Source organism: Trachemys scripta, chromosome 18, assembly GCF_013100865.1.
Source record: "Trachemys scripta elegans isolate TJP31775 chromosome 18, CAS_Tse_1.0, whole genome shotgun sequence".
Lineage (NCBI taxonomy): Eukaryota > Metazoa > Chordata > Testudines > Emydidae > Trachemys > Trachemys scripta.
Window position 1 is genome coordinate 20,004,012 of NC_048315.1, and position 22,700 is coordinate 20,026,711.

The 22,700-nt window shown below is 49.6% G+C and overlaps 1 protein-coding gene across 2 annotated transcripts; it reads left to right on the forward strand.

The window, feature by feature from the left end:
* The first annotated feature begins 1,269 nt into the window (after positions 1 to 1,269).
* GAS2L2 (growth arrest specific 2 like 2) lies at positions 1,270 to 17,570 on the forward strand. Of its 2 annotated transcripts, XM_034752953.1 has the most exons (7): positions 1,270 to 1,870; positions 1,954 to 2,330; positions 5,285 to 5,523; positions 6,337 to 6,444; positions 8,378 to 8,474; positions 9,659 to 9,944; positions 10,927 to 17,570. In XM_034752953.1, exons 2-7 carry the CDS (start codon positions 1,973 to 1,975, stop codon positions 12,944 to 12,946), a joined length of 3,108 nt encoding a protein of 1,035 aa, XP_034608844.1. In that variant the 5' UTR covers positions 1,270 to 1,870; positions 1,954 to 1,972; the 3' UTR covers positions 12,947 to 17,570. The 2 variants fall into 2 exon arrangements, with proteins under 2 accessions (XP_034608844.1, XP_034608843.1); XM_034752952.1 differs by having other exon boundaries at positions 1,270 to 2,330.
* The last annotated feature ends 5,130 nt before the right edge of the window (positions 17,571 to 22,700 follow it).

A 22,700-nucleotide genomic window follows, 5' to 3' on the forward strand; every position in this document is an offset into this window, starting at 1 on the left:
ACTGACACACGAGCGCCACAGGAAGGTGGGGTAGTGCTGGCCCCATCTATTTTGTTGCTGCCCAGCAGGGGGAGGGATAGCTCAGTGATTTGAGCATTGGCCTGCTAAACCCAGGGTTGTGAGTTCAATCCTTGACGGGGCCACTTAGGGATCTGGGGCAAAATCAGTACTTGGTCCTGCTAGTGAAGGCAGGGGGCTGGACTCGATGACCTTTCAAGGTCCCTTCCAGTTCTATGTGATAGGTATATCTCCATATAGGAATCATTCATGTAAACCTCAGAGGTGCCAGGCGCTTAGGAGATCATTGGTGCAGGGAATGACGCGGGCGGCCACGTTTGCAGCATTTCTGCTCTGAGAGGCATTAGGTGTGGCAAGAGGTGGCTGCACTTGGGGTCTGATGGTGAAATGGCTACTCTGTCAGGCACAGCCTCACTCTGGGCACAGAGGTCGGTTTACTTCAGCAGGAGATGCCCCATTGGCTCCCGCTGTGCAGAGGCGACACCATGGGGCTGTGATGCAGGTGTTGCAACCACATGGCGTGGCACCATGGTGTGATTGTTCTGTCCTGGAAAACGGACACCAAAATGCGGTAGCCCTCCTGATCGCGCCCAGTCTCCAGTTGGCGTGTGATGCTAGAGACTGTTACACAGACCGGATGAGCCCAGGCCCTGCCGGGCCTGGTTTCGAAAAGTGTGGGGCCCAGATCCTCAGCTGGTGTGAATGGACACAGCTCTATGGACTCCAGTGGACATGTTTTGATTTACACCCCAGCTGACGATCTGGCACTCTGGATTTGGCCTGGTGTGTTTAGCATTTCGAGCAGGAGACTGGGACTTCGGGGGAAGGGGGGGGCGGTCCTGTCACTGACTCGCTGTATGACCTTGACCAAGCTGCTTCCCCCTCACAGTGCCTCAGTTTGCCAATCTGTAAAATGGGGAAGATGGGACTGACCTACAGTACTGCACAGAGAGGGGTTGGGGGGGTGGGAGAGGAGGAACTGAGGATCAATTCATTAACGGTTGTAAAGTGCTTTGAGATCCTTGGAGGAAACATGGTGCAGAATCATAGGCTATTGCTAAACAGCTGGCCCCCAACCAATGCTCCAGACCCAAACTTTGGGGGAGTTCAGATTTGTATTAAAATCTCCTGGTTTGGGACGATTGTTGCTTTAAAAAAAAAAAAAAGGAGCGAGGCGCGTTGGGTTGGGAAAGCAGGAGCCTAAGGGGTTAATGGGGAGTGTTTGTAGCAAGTCTCTGTCACCAAGGAGAAGAGAACAGCACTTGGGGAAAGGAAACAAAACACTGGGCCTGTCCAGGAGGGGCGATTTCCCGTTTAAATCGACTCCAGCTCCAAGCTACCCCTCGGGGGAAGGAGAGAGGCTTCTGACGTTCCCAGGGAGGTGAGGGACAGGCAGCAGGAGCGCTGGGTGAAGCCAAAACGCCCCTGCTCCTTGTTGAAGAAAGAGGGCGAGCGTTCAGGGGGAAAGGTCAGTTCCCCGCACAGGAATGTGTGTCCCCTCGCAATGGGGCGAGACTGCAGGCATTCTCCCAGGGGGCTGGAGCAGCAAGGAATGAGGCGTGAGGACAACACCTTCCAGTGGAGGGCTTGGAGCGTCTGCGTGTGGGCTGGATGGAGGAACTTGCTCTCCCTGAAGGAATGCAATTGCGATGGCTAGGGGACCAAGTGGAGCTTTGCCACCCGTGAACTTGCCGCTCCTCAGGAGGGGAGAAATATTGTGACTTTTTCCGCCTAGATCAGGAGTGCCCTTTGAACGCTGCAGTTTGGCAAGAGTCGGGGCGATGGGGGGACCAGGAACAGGACCCTGAGAACCTGCTCTGGGGACGGAGACGTGGCAACTCACCATACCTGGGTAAGTCTGGAACCAAACCAAGGGGTTGATGATTCAGTGTCCTGCATGGAAACCTTCGATGCCCCTTCTCTGTCTCCCTTTAGCCCCACATCTCATGGCAAGATGGCTGGGATTCAGGGGGCCACGGTGCAGAGCATCCGGCCCTACAAGTCCAGCGAGCAGTATCTCTACGCCATGAAGGAGGACCTGGCCGAGTGGCTCAAGGAACTCTATGACTTGGAAGTCAACGTTGGGTCCCTCCTGGAGGTGCTGGAGACGGGCTCCATGCTGTGCTACCATGCCAACAACATCACCCACGTGGCCGGAGAGTTCTCCCGGGACTATCCGGGCCTGGCCCACAAGCTCCAGCTGCCCAGATATGGGGTGACGTGTAATGACTCTGCCCAGCCAGGGACCTTCCAGGCCAGGGATAACGTGTCTAACTTCATCCAGTGGTGCAGGAAGGAGATGGATATTAAAGGTAAAGAGGATTCTGATCTTTCCCTCCTGTTTCTTTCCATTCCTTTCATTTGTCTTTATTTCTAACACCTTTTCCTGCCCTCTTACCCCATGGCAATTCTTCTTCTTCTCATTATTTATTTGTCTTGCTTTGGTGCCTAGGACCCCAGTCATGCACCAGGACCCCATTGTGCTGGGTGTTGTATGTTATTTATTAGGTGTATTACGGTAACCTGTAGGAACCCTAGCCATGGACCAGACCCTACTGTGCTAGATGCTGTACAAACACAGAGCAAAAAGATGGCTCCTGCCCCCCCAAAAGCTGACCATCTAATATACTTCGCTCTTTCCTAGCGCCTTCTCTCTGAGGAGCTCAAAGCACTTGGCAAACATTCAGTTAGCCCCGCCACCCCCATCTTTATCCTCCATTTATAGACAGGAAAAACTGGAGGGAAGCCGCTTGCTCAAGGTCACAAAGTGGCCCAGTTAGGAAGGTCCCCAGTGTCCTGACCCCATCCTGAGCCTTGATCACAAGAGTGTGCTCCCTCCTGGGGGGAGGGATGGCTCGGTGGTTTGAGCATTAGCCTCCTAAACCTAGGGTTGTGAGTTCAATCCTTGAGAGGGCCACTTAGGGATCTGGGACAAAATCAGTACCTGGTCCTGCTGGTAAAGGCAGGGAGCTGGTCTCGATGACCTTTTGGGGTCCCTTCCAGTTCTGTGAGATAGGTATATCTCCCTTCTCATTAAACTTCGCCCAAACTAAGTAGCTGTCTGGGGATTCAACTCTGAGATGAATCATAGAATCTCAGGGTTGGAAGGGACCTCAGGAGGTCATCTAGTCCAACCCCCTGCTAAAAGCAGGCCCGATTCCCAACTAACTCATCCCAGCCAGGGCTTTGTCAAGTTGGGTCTTAAAAACCTCTAAGGAAGGAGATTCCACCACCTCCCTAGGGAACCCATTTCAGTGCTTCACCACCCTCCGAGTGAAAGCAACTTAAGGGAGGGCATGTTGTCTAGTATTGTGTCCTAAGGCACTGGCCTGGATTCTGTTCCTGACTCTGCCGCTGAGCAGCGATGTGAGCTCGGGCAATTCAGTTCATCTCTTTGGGTTTCACTTCCCCATCTGCAAAGGGGGCCAATATCCTTGGTTTCTCCCACCTTCTTGTGAGTCTTGTCTATTTCGCTTGTCAGCTCCTTGGGGCAGGGCTAGTCTCTCGCTGTGTGTATGTGCAGCGCCCAGCGCAAAGGGGCCCCGCTCTCAGTTGGGGCCTCCAGGTGCTACCACAATACAAATAATGAATAAACAATAACAACAACGTGTTGGGAGTCGGGATGCTTTCCCCACCCCCTAAAAAAAGAATTGCAAATCTGATTTAAAGTTAGCACTGGCAACCCTACAATAACAACAACCTGCAGTAGGGATGGGAGTTGGCAAAGGACGTAAGAGCGCTATGTGTCGGAGGTGGCGAGTAGATTGGATTTATTTGCATTGCTCCTTGAACATCTTCTTTGGCAGCCTGCGCTAGACCGCAGTGCAACAGCAGCAGTGAATGTCTTTAACGCACCACTGCCTTCATGTAGTTCCTGATTTCCCCTCCGATCGGGGTTCACTGCAGCACTGGCAGCTAGGGTCAGGGAGAGGGGTGTGCTCTAGCAGCGTGTGAATCTCTGCCTCATTGACTGGCTGAGGTTGTGCCCACGTGGTTGTTTTAGTTCCTCGGTCAAACTGGCAGCATTTCTGCTGGCTACGGTTGAGTTAATCCAGGACTTGGTTCTCTTACACAGAACCCGGCCTCTGGTCCTCAGCTCCTTGAACAGCTGGAGCTGGGGGCAGCCCAGATTCTGTTTAACCCTTCCCCAGCCAAAGCAGTGTCTGTGCTCAAGGCCTCACTTTAGCGTCCATTTCCAGAAAAGAGCTGGGCATGCTAGTGATTCATAGATCCGTAGGGACCATTAGATCATTCTAGTCTGACCTCCTGTATAACCCAGGCCAGAGAGCTTCTCCGAGTTACTCCTGTGTTGAGCCCAGTGATTTGTGTTTGGCTCAAGCACCTCTTCCAGAAAGGCCTTATTTGGAGGTGTCAAGAGATTGAGAATCCACCCCTTCCCTTGGGAGTTAGCGCCTACGATTAATCACCCTCCTTATTCAAAATCGTGCTTTATTTCTAACTTGAGTTTGTCTGACTTTAACGACCAGCCAGTTGCCTCTGAAGAAGTGGGTTTTTTTACCCACGAAAGCTTATGTCCAAATAAATCTGTTAGTCTTTAAGGTGCCACCAAACTCCTTGTTGTTTTTACCAGCCATTGGCTTTTATTCTACTTTTCTCCCTTAGATGTAATTAAAGAGCCAGCATTGTCTCCTCACAAAGGTACTTGTACACCGTGCTCAAGTCACCTCCAGGTCTTCCTTTTGATACACTAAGCAGAGTGAGCCCTCCACTCTCCCACTGTAAGGTGGGTCTGAATGCCCACTTGCCTGGCATCTCATGAGCACGATATTTATACCTGGTGTATGTTCATGCAAGGATACGGACACCTCGTATGTACCTACACATTTGCTTGGTATATCAAGGATGTTCCGCGCAAGTACCCCTTCACTTGGCCTATCAGGGCAGGGCATATCCAATATGTGTCCCACCACTTACTGTACCCCCGTAGGCCTGAGGGTACATCTGCCCCCATGTCTGCACAGTTGGCTCCCCACAGAATGGTAATAGGTCAGGCTGGCTCTCACTCATACTGTCTCACCACACCAGGCCTTGCTTAGCTCTTCCTGCATCAGACAGTCTCTGTTGCAGAGATCTGTGGCCATGTGATTGAACACACCTCATTGCACACATGCTGCGTCGGTGGGACAATTCACTACCCCTGACACAGCAGCGCTGCTGCTCTCATTAGCTCTGCCCTTGTCTCTCATTCCTTCTCTCCATCCTTCCCCTCCTTCTTCCCACGTGTCGCTCATTCGCTATGCCCCAGAGGTGCTGATGTTTGAGACGGAGGACCTAGTGCTGAGGAAGAACGAGAAGAACTTTGTGCTGTGCCTGCTGGAGGTGGCCCGCCGGGCCTCTCGCTTCGGGATGAGTGCTCCCACCCTGATCCAAATGGAGGAGGAGATCGAGGAGGAGATCCGAGAGGAGATGGACCTGCCCCCTGAGGATACCCCACTTCCCAAGCCGCAGAGGAAGCCTTGTGACTTCAAGAACCTGGACCAGATGGTAAGGGGGAGGGGACACTGTAAGGCAATGGGGGTCTGAGTTCCCTGATACTCATTGTTCTGTCCAGGCGGGAACTTCAGGAGGACCTGACTGGGGAGAGTGTGCGGGGAGGTCCTCTGTTATATGCAATCTACTTTGGGACCTTTCAGGGAGGAAGATGCTACCTGAACGTGAGAGATTCTTATTCTCTGCTCAGTGCACCTGGGTATTTAAAACCCAACAGAGTTAGCAGGAGTTCTGTGCCTCTGTTTCCAGCAGGCCAGACTCCCTGGTGGTTAGTGGCACTAACTGAGGTTAGAAGATAAGGGTCAAATTACTGAATGGAATCGGGCAAAGGGAACCGATTTCTTCAATCAGCAGCTGGCCCCAGGTAGAACTCCGAAGGCCCAAATTAGCATGGCCTCAACTTCCTGGATCTTCACATCGAGCGCTGGGTCAGCCTGACCTGAACCTTGTTAGAGGTTCAAGAATGTTCAGTTAATTTCCTCCCCAACCCTTGCTGGGCTTTTTAATGTTGTGGTGGCTTTTGTGCTTCCGGTTTCCAAATACAGCCAGAACCAGAAGCCTGTTTTTCAGGGCCCAAGCACAAGAAGGCCGCAGCAGAAATCTTTTCGTGTGGGATTTCCAGTCTGTTTTTACAGGATCAAGTGTCTTTGATGAGATTTGGATAAGCTCTGGCACCCCGTCTCTCTGACGGAGAATGGGCCCAAGGAGCCTAGGAGCTCCTCCCCAAGGCTACAATGGTATCCAGGTTGCACAGGGAGTAGCACTTTCCTCATATTGACCAGGAATGGTTTGCCTTGGACTCTGCAGGTCCAACACCTGGTGAGCCGGTGCACGTGCCCAGTCCAGTTCTCCATGATCAAGGTGTCTGAAGGAAAATACCGCGTGGGCGATTCCAACACCCTTATTTTTGTCAGGGTAAGTCCAGGAGGGTGTGCTTTCCAGATGCTGTTATGTTGGTCTATATGATACCAGGAACTTCTAATCTACTCTGGGGGTAGGAGGGGCACCTGTACTGCTGCTACCATCTGGGGCTGGGATGCTGTGTCTTTGGGGTGGGAGTCACCAAACACGGGCTCTTCACCTCTCGTTGTGCCTGGTCCCATCCCAAAAGATGGCATGTGTCGATATGGCGAGCGAGGCTGCCGGAGTCAGAGTAACTGAGCATCGTGACCATTAGCAAGGCAGAGATTTCGTACCATGCTGCGTTCGCACACCGCAAAACGCATTCAAGGGAAGTGGCTGAATGGCCGTGAGGGTTAGTAATGGGATCTGCATGTCTTCACCTTAAGTAGGATGGGACAGCTCAGTGGGGACCTAACACTGAAACCCTCTGATGTTGCTGGGTGAAATGAGTCACTCCACTCCCTAGTGGGACAGGGGACCACGTCTCAAAACCCCACTGCTCCAGCCGGCCTGTTGGTTGGACTAGCTGAGCCATGGAGAGTGAGTTTCCCTTTCTCCCTAGAAGTGCTCTCTCTGGGTCTGAGCTGAATGGGGCTGCGTGAGGGAAGCTCGGCTTGGTGCTGTCAGTGCCATACCAGCTGTCCAGTGGATGAGTACAGGCAGGGCTCCAGCCTCCAGAGCTGTCAGTCTGGTGCCTTTCACCAGCGCTGCATTCACTATGGGGGGGGGGAAAACATGGGCTGCACGTAGGTCGTCCCTCCCTCTCTCCATCCCCCTCTGTATTCTGTTCAGTTGGTCTCTTTCAGGTCTCTAGGCCCCTTCATTAACTTTCCTGGCTGATAGCCTTATCAGTGATTGCAGTGAAAGTCATGTGCCCTGCAGGTTATGGTTGACTGGAGAGGACCCTCGAATTTTCTTCTCTTTGTGGGGGTGGCCACCCATATTAACCCTCAAACCCCTCTCCAGCCGTCAGAGATGCCATCGTGGTCTGACCTGCATGTACATCTCTCAATTACCTGAATAATCACTGGGTCCCCGAGGCATCTTGCTGGAGTAAGACATGGTGATAGCAAGCTCTGTATTGTGTTGTGTGTGAGAACCTGCATCTTTTCCATGGCAGGAGTCATATGCTATTGTGCTCCAGGTCCTCCACTCCTTCCGGTTCATCTGAGTGTATTCAAATCCCCTTTGGACTACATGATTTTTTTACACATTGTCCACATGTAGCCGGGTAAGAGTGGACATGCAGGTGTGTGCACGCACATATATGCAACCATACGCATGGCTAAGTATGCATGCATAGGCAGGCATGTAAACCAAATGTGTGCATGTGTTTGCATGCGTATATTGTAGTGTACGAGGTAAATGCTGCTCCTGAGATGGGCTGAGCAATGAAGTCAGTGGAAGACTAGGATATTCTGCACCAATCAGGGTCAGTCCGTAGCATTGGGATTTCCAGAAGAGCTCAGCACATTGAATGCGCCCTGGCTGTGCTATATTAACACAACAGGTGTTGAGCTCTTTGGAAAATGGGGCGCCAAGCACTGCAAAATCTGGCCATGATCTCTTTGGAAAACCTGGCCGCACATCTGTTTGAGGATGTTATCGCTTAGCTGGCCCACAGAGAATATGAAGTTCTCCTTTCATTCAAGGGGTAGAGGCTGTTTTGGAAGACAAAGGTCCTGGGTTCTCTCCCCACCTATGACCATGAAAACCACTGGATGCTGTGGCACCTGGAATTGTTATTATTATACGCATCACATATATGTGTGCATGTAACCCTGTATGCATCCACAGTCATGTGCGTGTGAAATACTGTATATACCTCACTGGAATAAAGCCAACAGGATGGTGACATCCATCTGTTGAGCTTTCACTCATTTCTAGCCCAGGACGCTGCAGGCCCAGGGGAGCCCCTCGCTCATGGGTGCTCTGTTTGTTCCAGATCCTCCGGAATCATGTCATGGTGCGGGTTGGAGGTGGCTGGGACACGCTGGAGCATTATCTGGATAAGCATGATCCCTGCCGGTGCACCTCGCTGTGTAAGTGTCCTTGTTCTGCTTCAGTTGGCAGGTTCCCTGTGTGCAGCCTTGGGGAAGTCTGCATGGGGGGTGACCCTTTGCCTTGGATGAGGTTCGAATCTGGTGGGTGGGTGTCCCATGCCGTCATCAGTAGAAGACTCTGTGGGTCACAGCGAAGAACAGCAAAGAAGCATAGACAGACAGGAGAAGTACATCCAATCTGAACAATTCCCGAGGCTCGCCCCTGGCTACGGTGCTGGGTGGAAAGCAGTTCAGCCTTTATCAATCTCTGACAGGGCCACATGAACTTTTTGGTAGGGGTCATTTCTTTCTGGGTTCTTGTAGCAGGAGGCAGATGACTCCTTACAGCATGGAGAAGGCTCCTGGGAAGCCGTTTGTCTCACATAGCACCACTAGAGGTCAGGCTAGTACTTCAGACGGGAGAGAGCCCTACAATACCCCAGTCCTGCCTAGGGGTGTGTGTAGGAATTGCCCTTTGGGCAGGGGCGGCTCCAGACACCAGTGCACTAAGTGCGTGCCTGGGGCGGCAAGCCGCAAGGGACAGCGTGCCAGTTGCCGTGAGGGCGACAGTCAGGCGGCCTTCGGCGGCATGCCTGAGGGAGGTCTGCCGGTCCCGCGACTTTGGTGGCAATTCGGCGGTGGGACCTCTCGCAGGCATGCCGCCGAAAGCCGCCTGACTGCCGTGCTTGGAGTGGCAAAATACATAGAGCCGCTCCTGCCTTTGGGATTATTGTATTTAGGGTTTTTTTTGTATATTTCACAAGGTTTTAAATGCCTCCGGGAACCAATTACGGCGGCAGAATAATGTGAGATCTGATCTCACTGCATTTCAGCACCTGACAGTAGAAATGTCATAAGACAATGAGGTCTTGCTTTATTCCAGCTGAATAAATTATTCCTGGAGGTTAAAGACCCATGTGAAATTCCTAGGTGTGCCACAGTGCCAGCTTTCCAATCCATCGTGAGTATTCACAAGGGATTTTCACCATGAGGCTTGGAGTGGACTGGCATCAATTCTAGTCTCCCGCAGTCTCCATGGCGAGTTAGAACATGCACAGTTGAATCGGAGGTGGTTGGTACTATCTGGCACTGCTTAGGTCTGGCACACACGTACGGCTACCCCAAAAGGTTAATCCACCGGCGTGCGGTGACCAGAGATCCTGAGTCCCTGAATCTCTTCACAGCTCACAAGCAGGCTGTCAAGCTGACAAGCCCTCAAAGGCTGCAGGCAATACAGGTGCAGCACGAGATCAAGGTCTGCCCGACACCCAGGACAGACAACCCAAAGAAGCCCCAGCCCACCCTGATCGTGAGCAGGTCCCAAAGCCCACTGCCCCCAGTGGAGTGGAGGACCTACACCCCACAGAGTCTCAGCACCAGCCGGAAGCTTCGTTCATCGGCATCGCCAGAGAGCACCAGGTTCAGGCCCCCGCGGGAGCAGTCAGAACCCAGGAGGGTCCCTTCGGCCAGGTAATGAAAAGAAGTTTGTGAAAGGCCTTGGGTTTGGTTTCCCGGATGACTCCCACGGATGCTGTGCTGAGCAGTCGGTATAGTCACTGACGCTGAAGAGCGGCTGGCATTGGACAAAGCTGGATAATTACACAGTGAATGGTGCATTTTAGTGCTAGCCAGGCCTCTTTTATGGTGCCTTCCAGGACTCCCAGTCCCCCCGTTGTTCCTGTTTGGTTCCCACCTCGAAGGACCTGTTTCAAACTTGAGCATAGTTGCCCATGGACGCCTTCAGTGCTCACCAGGGTCATCTCAGGATCAGCAGGAGGGAGTCACTTAACTGCTATAGGGTTTATGCTCAAGTGAGGCCCCAGGGCTGGCTTGAGGGGTCATTGGCAGTGCTTGTGCGTGCTAGGGTCCAGGACTGGAACAGCCGGGGGTACTGTAGGTCAGGACTGAGGGGCACTGGCAGAGCTGTAGGACAAGGCCCAGAACTGGAAGAGGTAGAGGGAAGGCTGTTTCCAGATGCAGGTAGATTATTGGCCGGCTGTGTGATGTCTCCGTGTTGATAGGGTGGGTGGTATGTCAGGATAGGGGTGCACTGGCCGAGCTGTACTGGGGTGTCTGCCTGTGCTAACTCTGACTTCAGGCAGCGCGCTCAGCCCCTCGCTCTCAGCAGCACCAAAATGTAACTAATTAAACCCCCACGCCTGTGTTTTTTGGTGGAGTTGGTGACATTACGGGGCCCGGTTTTGCTGACTTTGAGCTTGTCAGCACCTCCCAGAGGTGGTGGCCTGCACTGGCCTTTGTGCCAGCTTGTCAGTGCATCACAAGGCAGTGCATCACAATGCAAAAAAAGTTATAGCTGCTAACGAGGGATGTATATGCCCTCCCACTGCTTGTCAGCACAGAACCAGCTTCACGCCCAGAGCAACGCAGGTACCCACCTCCCTAGGGCTAGAGGCGACTGACACACCGATCTGATGCTTTGTCTCTGTTATAGGGCAACAGAGCGGTCTGCTACTCCTTCGCGGAGGCAGCTGTTTGCTGAAGAAAGATCTGCTACCCACCAGAACTCCTCCATCCAGAGCGGGAGGGATAAGCTGTGTGTTTCTATGTCCTCCCTGACATCGCAGCTGACTGGAAGCGAGGAGGATGGTTCTGGCGCCTCGGAAGCTCTCCCAGAGCCCCAGAGAGGGCGACAGACTAGTAGAATCCCTGGGATGAATCAGAAGGACCCAGCTAGGTTTGTGCAAGCCAGGTGTACAGAGTCCAGGCCTCAGATGACAGTGTCAAAGGACAGAACAGCTCAGTTGCCAAGGAGCGCCCAGTATGGAGTCAAACCCGTTCCACAGGCTCACAAGCCTGAGGAATCAGGGGTCAAGACCTTTCCTGGGATGGTTCGTTCCTCCAGCCCAATGAAACCCCTTCATCTCTCCCCACAACGGGATTCCAAGGGAGCTGCACAGAGCCACAACGCTGCACATGGCTGGGGGGATGCTGGGGTTGTGAGGCCATCCTCCCCAGTTAAACACATGGGCCAGACTCCAAAACAGGAAAGTAGCACTAAGATCCCAGTCAAAGCCGGCCCCGCCTTCAGCAGGCCCCCAACCCCTGTTCAGAGCTACCAGGGGGAGCCCCGCCTCCGAAATGGGTGGAAAGTCCCTGCCGGTGAAATGGCAAAAGCCCCGGCTCTCTCAAAGAGCAAAGTCGTGTCCGGGGCTGAGGATGGCTTTCAGGGGCACAGACATTGCAGTGGGGCAGTCAAGCCAGAGACATTGATGACCAACCTTCCCACTAGCCTAAAAGACAGACTCGGCCAGTCAGCTCCAGCAGGGAAGGACAAGGGTCCAAACACCAGACTGGTGCAGGAGGTAGAGCCAGGAAACACCAATGACAGCAGCAGGAGTGGTGGCGATCCAATAGGCTGCAGAGAGGAGAGGGAACGTGTGTATACACCTTTGCCCATCAACCCGGCCCAGGAGCGGGCGCTATACAGGAGCCTAGAAGATGAGATCTTATCCAACATAAAGGTTCTAGAGGCTGATTCTGATGAAAGCCACTGCCCTGAGGGGAACCAGCTGGACGATTTTGCCCTGGACTGCAGCATAGCGAGCGTCGCCACCGCCAGTGACATAAGTAGGCTCAGGTCCTCCACGCCCTCCCTGTCTTCCTTGACAAGTGCCAGGCAGACCTTGCCATGTGGCGAGGGTGTGCCTCGGAGTGGCGTCTATGTGCCCAGCGGAGAGGCAAAATGGCACCCGGCTGGATTCCGCTATGGTGATGTGATCGACGAACTGTCCCAGGGGCACAACACACTCCACCCAGTGGACGTGGAGAACTGGATCGCCAAGATGCCACCCAAGGGGGCTGTGAGGGTTTCCTCTCAGCCAAGTTCACCTCTGGTGAATGGAAACCAGGTGGAAAAGAAGCTTCTGGAGCCAGAAGGGGCTTTGTTCCAGGAGAACGTGTCCAATGAAACCAAAGGCAACTGGTCAAGGAGGCAGCCATCTCTCACAAGCCATGCAGGGTCGGCTGTAGTCAGTAGAAATAGCAAAGCTTCTCAGGCAGCCTCTGATGGCCCCAAGGCATCTATCAATTCTCCAGCCTCTGTGGGTGGCCTTGAAAAGTCCAAACTGCCTCAAGGTAAGCCCAAAAGGTCCCTGAAGAAGCCCGAACGGGTGCCATCCATCTACAAGCTAAAACTACGCCCCAAAATCCGCCCACGCAGGGACAACAGACCTGAGAAACGGCCATCCAAAATCCCCACTCCAGTGACCTATCGACAGGCACAGAAAGCGGCCAGCGTCAAAGCCCAGGAGAAGGCCCACAGCTCAAAGCATCAGACCCGGCCAACTCAGGACAACCTGGATAACACAAGGCAGAACAGCACAGGAAATGCTGGGTCCGAGGAAGAGGCTTGGCTTTCAGAACATAGTAACTCCCCACAAGCTGGGAAGAAGACAGTCCTAGCAGATACCAAAGTGTGGCTCACAGAAGAAGATGAGGAATCCTGGGTCTGATGTCTTGCCTGCTGGTGCCAATTTTGCCTCCCAGTCGTCAGTGTTTGTAGCTCTACGGGGAGCCACATTCTTCTTCAACCCCATTGGAGAAACGGGGTTAGAGAGGAGACTCCGGCCCAACAGATGCGAAGCCAGTGAACTGATGAAGTTGAAGTTCTCCCAAGTTCTCAGCTGAGTGGCTCAAAAAAGGGACCTGTTGATTTGAGCCGAAGAAATCTGACATTTATTTTGAAGGACAAGAAGGCAGATTTTCAGAGAGGCCTCGACACGACCCTCAAAACCTGCAGGTACAATTTTGTGCTCTCTCCTGGGTTTTGAACATGCACTAACACTTCAAAGTGGAAAATTGAGCCTGCAATTTGGCATGAGGCATCTTTTGAAAACTTGGTCCCAAGTCTGGAACTAAGAACAGAACTTAGAACAAAGGGCGGAAACTGCTAACCTAAGAAAAGCTCTAATAGTGTGATTCAATGAAAGCCAAATTTTTTTTTTTTTTACCAGCAGATGGAAATGTAAATATTTTTACTGCGAAAGTACTATCAGCAGGGGGAGATGCCAGTGATATGTATGATCATTTTCTCCTTGCCCCTGAGACCCACCCCAAATCCATTGTAATAGTTTTCTTTGACAGATGTACTTCCAAATTCCCCTCTCAGTTAATTTGATGGATTTCCAGGGATGGTGTACTTGTGCAATTGGGAGGAGAATTTGGCCCATAAATTGCAAATACAGAGGCCAATTTAGCTCATGCAGAGAGGAGAAAGAGCATGGTCTCATTGTTAGAGCAGGACTATTGGGTTCAAATAATTAAAAAAAAATCTCTTTGCCTCAGTTTCCCCATCTGTAAAATGGGGCTAATAATGCTTACCTCTGAAAGCACCAAGAATCTTAATGAATATTTGTAAAGCACTTTGAGATCCTCAGGTGAAAGGCACAAGAGGAAGGTAAAATATTATTATTATCGTCCTAGATCCATGAGTGAATCTTGTATTGATCCCAGTGGGAATCCCAAGTGCACTTGTAAGGCAATATAGAGCCCTGCTTTTGGAAAGGTTCCCCCAAGATTGCTCTGCCTTTTATAGGCAATGGGCAACATGCCACCCTCATTCTGTTCACAAAAGTCTTGTTGAATTCAAAGGGAGTTTTCTAAAACACTGGAAGTGGTATAGCACGTGAATTGTGTCAAAGTCCCTAATCAGACCATTTCCCCCTTTTTTTCATGAAGTTACCGGGGCCAAATCCTCAGCTGATGGAAATTTGATTTACTTCAGCTCAGGATCTGGGCCATAGTTGCCTGCACGTATTTTAAGCTTGTCATTATTATTGTTAAACCAGTAGCCATCAATGCATTGGAAATAGGAAGTTACTTGAAATGACAAAAGCTGTGTCGGAGCTACTTCCACAGCTGAAAGAAATATAATAATAGATTCAGATGGTGGGCTTGTTTTTAACCAACATGCCGGCGCTAGAGATGCCCTGTGATATCAGGAAAGAGACCTATAGAGACCACCCATAATGTCTTGATACCCATGAATGTTCTGTGTAGTTTATGTGTGAATTGTCTTTGTTGTTATAACTCTTGAAAATAGTTTTTGAGGTGATTATTAATCATGCTGCTTGTTCCAGTTAGCCATTGTATTCCTAAACCTTTGATCACTGTATGACTCTCAGTGTTTGTGCAATTGAGACATTCCTAAAACTCTTCTTCTGGTTCAGTAACTTCTGTTTCAATGGGGATATGCAAAGATTGATCCATTGATAGCAATGATACCTATAACCCAGGGATGATATAGCTTACTAGGTGAACCCTTTGTTGCACTTTACGTGGGATAAATTGTTTCCAAACAACCTATTTTTCCTTTGGATCATTAGAAATCCCTAACTTTGGACCTACGGCTAGGCCTTCCAAGAGAGGATTACATAAGAACCATGAGTTCATAAAGACAAGAATGCAAGAGTTTGCCTGGTCTCTGTTAATGAGAGCGGGTGGGAATTTTTCGCATTTTTAGAATGCTGATTTCCAAAAATTTGGAATTTTTTTGCAAAAAAATGTTCTGAATTTTTTAATTTATGTTCACTAAAGGAGGCAGCAGGAAATAGGTCAGGTCCAGGCAATAGGCCAAGTCAGGTCCAGATGTGGCCAGCTCCATATTTAAGATTGTGGACGTGGGGGGATGGCAAATGAGGTCAGGAATGCTGTTCAACCATGTGCTGAGTGATTTGATTGGACAGCTCACCCATGTTGTTTTTTCAGGTGGTCTCAGCAAGATCTAGATCTGAACTGTATTCAGTGAGGGTGAAAGGAACATTAATAACCCTTTGCGCAGGTAATACTAGGTGGAGCAGTGCTTCCATCTCAATGGACTAGAGATTCAATGAGAATTTCAATACACCCTCCACAAGAGTCTTAAGGCTGCAGGGCTGAAACTGACTTGAGCGATGTGTCGGGGGCACCGTCTTCCACCCTAATTGCAATCGGTTGGTGTTGGGATATTTTACACTTTCCATTACCCACACAGTTGCCACGTGTTCCATTTTCATTATGTTCTGTTGTTGTAATTAGAAACACATTAACAACTCCACTGTGGGTATGAGACGTGGTATGGGATCACTGATTCTGAGAATTACAGCGCTGGGTTATGTTGCTTGATTGCCCAATTCATCGGTTCCCCGCTAGATGGTGGGTCTAAGAACAAGGGGAAGGAATATGGTGGCAGCCCAGTGAAAACAAAGACTATGGAAGAGAGAAAGAGGCATCACGGAGGGGATCTCTCTGAACATGAAAAATCCTACCAGGCCCGTGAAAATGTTCTTTCCCCAGCAGTCAGGAAATAGGATGAATTTGAAGGATCAGTGTTGTCATTGCATATCTCGTCAAGCGTATGTCACCCCTTAGCAACCTACAGCTAAAACCAAGCCCCCCCCTTTAAAGTGTAATAATGGAGACAAGAACCAGATTATGTCCTGGTGTGAGCAGGTACAATGGGAAGGCACTGAGAATTGTATCAGTTTAATGCCAGGGCTGTATTTGTCCCTGGGATAGGAACTGAGTAATTTTCACTTATGCCCAAATAAATCTGTTAGTCTTTAAGGTGCCACTGGGCTCCTTGTTGTTTTCATGGAACAAGACTACATGGCAAGAAGGATCTTTTAAGAATGAAATGAAATTATTTAGCTGATCAGCTAAACATTCCCTTGGAGTGGTTTCTGTTAGTTTATGACCAGGCCTCACGAGATAGGTCAGTTGAATACCTTGACAAACCTTGAATACCATCCAACCATGTTGGATGAGTGTCGTAAATATACAGAACCAACAAAAATGGAGAAGTGCCATCACAGACTTGTATTTAATTTAAATGTATTGGATACAGATTAATTTCCTTAGTTCAGAACTACAAGCTCCTTGATAAACGGTCTGAAAGTAGAGCTGGTTGGAAAAGTCAGGGTTCTTTTAACAGAAAATGTTGAGACTTTGGTAAAATATTTCTGCTGAGACCCAAGACATTTTGATTGTGAAATGCATCTCCCATGAAACACCACCCTCTCCCTTCTTGGAGAGGGTAGTTGGCACATCCTGGAAGTCACATGTTGGAGATGCATCATGGGACACGAGTCTGACTGGGGAGCCTGGCCTCTAGAGAATAGGAGTTTGAGACACCTGAATTACAACTCCCACAAGGCACCATGGCATGGCAGCATTTCACAATATTTTGTTTTTTAGATTAAATATTACAATTTTGGGGCATTTAGGCAAATCACAATTTTCTGTGGAAAGCCAATACTCTTTGCAAACAATTTCATTTAGTTGAAAAGCCAATTTTCTGTTGAAAAACAGTTTGTGGAAATTTTTCACGCAGCCCTCTCTGAAAGGGTTTTTCCCTAGTGTTGCTGTAGCTTCTGTAATGTCTTTAGAAACATGGATTTGAAACTTTTAACAGTAATTCTCCTCCATGACTCATCACCAATCACACCCCTCCTCCTCTTTCAGGAAGGGTAAAACAGCTCTCTCTGCAGGGTTCATTATCAGGAGGCAATTTAGTGATTGTTTCAAGTGGCAGGAGAATGAGGCAGTGAGAGATTAGGAACCGAGGCGGAAGCAGATGTGTGGAGAAAGCGTTGGAGCTCTGTGTCTTATACCTGTTGGAAACTCATTTTTCTGGATTTAAAGCTTGAAGACAAGCTTCCCATGATACAGGGGGTCCTTCTTCAGGACTCTGTGTCTGACAGGCTAGCTGGAAGGGGCATGGATCCGGGGAGGTGGGTTAATGTGGCAGTTATCAGGAAATACACAGCTCCATTATCAGGTCCCACTTGTTGCCAGCTGAAGAGGGCTTTAAAGGAGCTCAGACCTGCTCTGTGTTCATAAGCCTCCATGCATTCAGTGGCGGCTGTGTGCAGCTAAAGAGACCCTTATGAACAGAGCTAGCCCTCTAGAGAGCAGGAAAGCCAGCTGTGAATAGGGAGGGCCGGGTAAGTGCAACACCTGAAAGGAGGAATAGACAAACGGGGGATGACAACTCTTTGGCAGGTTCTCTCATCTGCTCAGGTGCTGGTTAATCGAGCATGGAGATTCACTTGTAGAAAGAGATGGTGAGCTGCCTGCAGGAATGTGCTTGCCCTGATGGTCCCGTGGCCGTTGAGGGGGAGGCAACTGAGCTATCAGGTGGAACCTGATGGCCCTGAAGTTTCCCTGGCAGTTGGTGGTAGTGATGGGGGGGGGACATAAGGTTGCCAACTTTCTAATTGCTGAAAACCATACACCTCTGCCCCGCCCCTTCCCCCAAGGCCCCGCCCCCTGCTCACTCCTCTTCGCTCTCCACTCCCCCACACCCCGCTCACTCCCCTTTCTCCCGGGACTCACCTGCTGCCTGCAGAGCCAGGCTGGGCGGAGCTGATGCGGAGCCTGCCCACCTGCCAATCAGGGCACAGCGGGGGTCAGTGCCCGGAGAAAGGGGCCAGGGCAGGGAGGGATTGTCCCCATAGCAAGGAGCTAGGACTGGGGTAATCGGGGCACGGTAGGGGTCGGTCCCCAGAGCCAGAGACCGGGGAGGGGTCAGTCCCCATAGTGAGGGGCCATGGCAATCGGGGCAGAAGGGGGGGCAGACAGGATCCCCCCGGGTGGTGGCACCTGCCTCTTGGGGCCCGGTCTGGAAGCCAGCCACTGCTCTCTGTCAGGTGTTAGCGGCTGAGCAGAGAGCAGCTCCTCCATGTGGCTGCAGCCTCTTCCCACCCCCCCGGAGGCAGAGGCCATGAGTATTAACGGGGACAGAATGGCGGACCCCCAACCTCATGCTGGGTATTTGTCCTGCTCGCAGGCATAGCCATGGTGCATGCAGCACTGCGCTGGGCAATGACATGAATGGAAGCAGAGATGGATTAAGGTTTTGTGGGGCCTTGGGCCAGAGCAAGTGGGGGGGCCCCTCCCCACACCTTCTGCCTGCGGTCCCGCCTCCCGTTCTGCTCCTTCCACCCATGGCCCCACACTGTTCTGTCCCTTTCCCCTGTGGCCCCGCCCCATTCTGCCCCCCCACTGTGGCCCAGGACCTCTCTCCTCCCCTCATCCCAGGGGCAGTGCCACCCAAGTTAGCCGGAACAAGACGCTGGGTGCTTGGCGTTGCTCCAGGCTCCCCAGCCATCCATGTGCCATGGGGCATCCCCGCCCCCAGGGCACCTCCCGCCCCAGGGGATACATGATTGTTCCTCCTGTCCCTGCCAAGGAGGGGTACCCTGGCCCTAGTGCACCCCCCGGCCAAAGGGCAGGCACTGCTGCCTGCTGCGGCCAACTGGACTTTTCTGACTGAACACTGCCAGGTTCCCTTTTAGACAAAGATGTTCCGGTCAAAAACCAGACATCCGGCAACGGTAGTGGGGGAGAAGTTGTCAGGTGGAATGTGGGGCCCCCGAAGGTTCCATGGCAGTTGGTGGTAGTGACGATGGGGAGGTGGGGGAGAAGTTGTCAGGTGGAATGTGGGGATCCTGAAGGTTCCATGGCAGTTAGGAATGACAGTTGGGCAGTTCAATTAAGTGAGGTGATTAGAGTGAGTAGGAAAGGGATTGGGCATCACTGTGTTCTGAGCTCCAGCACCTACGACTTGAGCCAAAACCCAATAAAGTGGATGGAAGTCTTTCCATTGCCTTTGGAGCAGAGCCATAGGGGCCTCTCCTAAATTGGCCAACTGGGCCTTACACCACCCAGAAAATTAAGAGGATCCTCAGAAATTACTCTAAAAAAAATCTAAAACGAATGAATTCCTTTTTTCTGAACACTGGAGGATAGAATTCTCTATTAAATTCTATGGGATGGTTCATTAAAAACCTACAGAAAGGTGCTCATTCTCTTTTACATTCTAGAGGATTCATCCCTAAGTAGCAACACGGGTTTACAGAGACATCACTGATGTTCCGTCACCCTACATCTAGTGTTCCAAGCTTGTAAGGGCTTCACAATGGGGTCTTCAATACAACGGTCTTCAGTCAGTTAAGGTGGTGAGAGCACGTGTCATGTAGGTGAAAGGCTGGGCTGGCAATGGCCCAGGGAACCTCTGCCTCAATTAGCGCCAGTTATACCCAACTTGTAATGCATCTAACAACTGCTACTATTAACCAGGCCGTCATTCACAGGCTCCAGGCCTAGCTAGTGGGAGGTCTTGCCTGGTTGGGTTAAGGAGATAGGTCCAGGCTGCAGTCTGGCTGGGGGAATTTTGTCCCCTTAGGTTTCCCTAGCCTCATTTTAAAATTCTCTTCAGGAACCATCGTCTCTCAAGTTCTCCAGAGCTGAGCTGTGTGCTCACTATTCCTGGCATGTGATCATTGACGCCAGGCTGGGGGTTGTTACATAGCTAGTGTTTTCAAATTCTCGCAAGGTCACGCCCTGTGGTGTGGAGGGGCCATCACAGGGAAAGGTCCCTTCACATCCAGCTGGAAATCGGGTCAAGACAAAAACCAGTGGGTCTGATTTCTCCCCATCTCATCCCATTTGCAGCTGTGCACAGTTGCTGTAAAACACCAATGTCCCCTTATCCAGCTGCAAATGACCATCCAAGCTGCCTGTAGCAATGGAGAATCAGGCTCAGGCAGTGCTTCTGCCTTTACACACAAGGTGTGATTTTTAGTGCTGCACGGCTCAACATGGCCCTCACAGCCTAGCCCACCTTCCTACTTGATTGTAGGTTTATGGCTTTTGGGGCAGCTCGTAAAGTGTTCTTAAATCCCAATTATCATTCATATTTTTCTGATTGAATTCTTCCTCCCAGCTGATCTGGCTCATAATTGTTTTCAGCTTTGTAAAACTGACCTTTTTGAGAGAGAGAGAGAGATAAATGTCAATGTGTCAAGCCAGCTGTGCTTTACTAGCCAAAACTCCACTATCCTTCCTCTTGGGTATGACTGAAAGCAGACAGAAATAATTTCTGCTGAGTAAAAAAGGTAGCGTCTTCATTCAATGTAAAACTATTCTTTAAAATCAGTTCCTCCTCCACACAGGGTATGTCTACAGTGCAAAAAAAAAGAACTGTTCTTAACTTGGGTTAGCCAGTTCAAGTTAAAATAGAGCCAAACTGCCATGTCATCACTGCTAACTCAGGTTAACAGTTCAAGTTTAAAGGCTGCGGTTGAGTTAAACCTGAGTTAAAAGCCATGTGTTAGCTGTAAATTGCAATGCCTTGTGGTTGGATTTCAAACCACTGCAGTTTCAATGTACCCATCTAAAAGATCTGTGCTTTATTTTTAAATGTAACCTGGTGGATTCACCATTAGATTGATTTCTGGTCAAAAGGAAAAAAAAATCAATATACTTAATTTTCCTTAGTAAGAAAGTGCTGTGATTGAGGAGCTGGAATGGGATTCTTTAAAAAAAAAAAAAAACTGTAGGAAGTTGGGTTTTGGAAAGTTCACGAGAATTTGATTGGATCTTTATATGGGTATTAAACTAGCAGAGTTAACATAATTAATGACACAAAAAATGTGGGGAGGGATATTAAACCTCATGTATCAGGGCTTAAGCCAACCTCAACTATAGAGAACAGGATCAGATCTAATGCAAGGTGGGTGGAGAGGCAGATTTTCCCACATCTGCATCTTCTTCTGAAACAACTGGTGCTGGCCACTGCCAGAGACAAGATACTAGACTAGCTGGACTTTGGTCCTGATCCAGTCTGGCAATTCCTACGTTTCTAGATGCAGAGCTGCTCATGCTGGTCACTTGGTGCTGGTGAGGAGTGTGGATATAAGAAAGCAATCAGACATCGCAGGAAAATGACAGAGACATAGGTACAGAAGAAGGGGAAATGCACCTGATTTTAATCTGATTTCAGATAACGGGGGGTGTAGTGTGTTACAGGCTTTACAGACACATTGGGAATCTCCAACAAGAAATCCAAGGGGAAGTGGAAAACCAAGTCCAAGAAATCCCCAAACTAAACAGGTCAGATGAAGAACATCTGGGGGCAGGGATGGGAGGGAATATATATATAGAGAGACTCCTAATTAGAGGCTTTCACGTACATTTCCTCCAATGTAGACCAATGAATAACAGGTGCACAGTGCAGAGAGAAATGTGGCTCTCTCCTGAGCCCTCCCGGGAAAGACACTCACCAGGAAGATTTGGGAACAATTTTCCTGCCAAGGAAGCACAATTGTGTGTGTAAAAATGTATATGGGGAAATGTTCCTTCTTAGAACCTTGTTTAAAGAAAGAGAACGGTAACACTTTGTATTAAGGGTATTTTTAGAAATAGGTTAATTCATAAATAATTATGTAATTAGTTATTACAATATTTATTAAAAATGCTATTGCGCTTGTCATCTTCTCCCTCCTGTTTTGTGGCTTCACAGCCCAATACTGACACCAACACTACCTTGGGGTCTTGAGCATGGGCTTGGAAGCCTGGAATTCCTCAATTCATGTCCCAGCTCTGCTACGAGCTCTTTCTGTTGCTTTAGGCAAATCACTTGAGCTTTCTACCTTATTTCCCCACCTGTAAATTAACTACACCCCACTGGACTATTGTGAGGATTCAGTGTTTGGAGCTGCAGTTCACTCTGAAGCTGAAAAAGGCTATATAAATGAGAAGTATTATTATTACTAATATAATTTTCTCTGAGTCACTGTAGAATATAATTACATTTATAACATTTTTCAAAATACTTAATCAGTGCTATAAAACCTATAACTAAGTGTGTTATAAACTGTTTGCAGTCTTGTAGCTGTGTTGGTCCCAGGATATTAGAAAAATAAGGTGGGTGGGGTAATATCTTTTATTAGACCAATTTCTGTTATAAACTGCAGGATACAGGGTTATAGTAATCTATGTATTGACTTAAGACGTGATAGTTTTACATTATAGCACATTTATAAATGCTTTATTATTAGCATTTACAAATGAGTTTTCTTATTAAAAAAGTTTAAGGGATAAAGCTGGCTAGTGAACAAGAATATGGACCTAATGTGTTAATAAGTACGAAGTACCAAAGAGATGACATTAGAACCACCTGTAGCAAAGCATGTTATTACATTGTAGTACATGCAGCGTACAGGATAAATAACAAGCAACAGTTAATTCTAGAATTACAATTCCAGCAAAAGGGTCTGCTGATGTCACAAACCATGACCAAGTCCTCCAAAGTCTCAGTAGAATCATAAGCCTAAAATTTACAACTGACTATTCATAGAGTAATGTATTGATTGCTGTGAATATGTACTACTACTCTTTACTGGCTGGACTCAGCTGTGTGTCATAGACCCTATATTGATACTA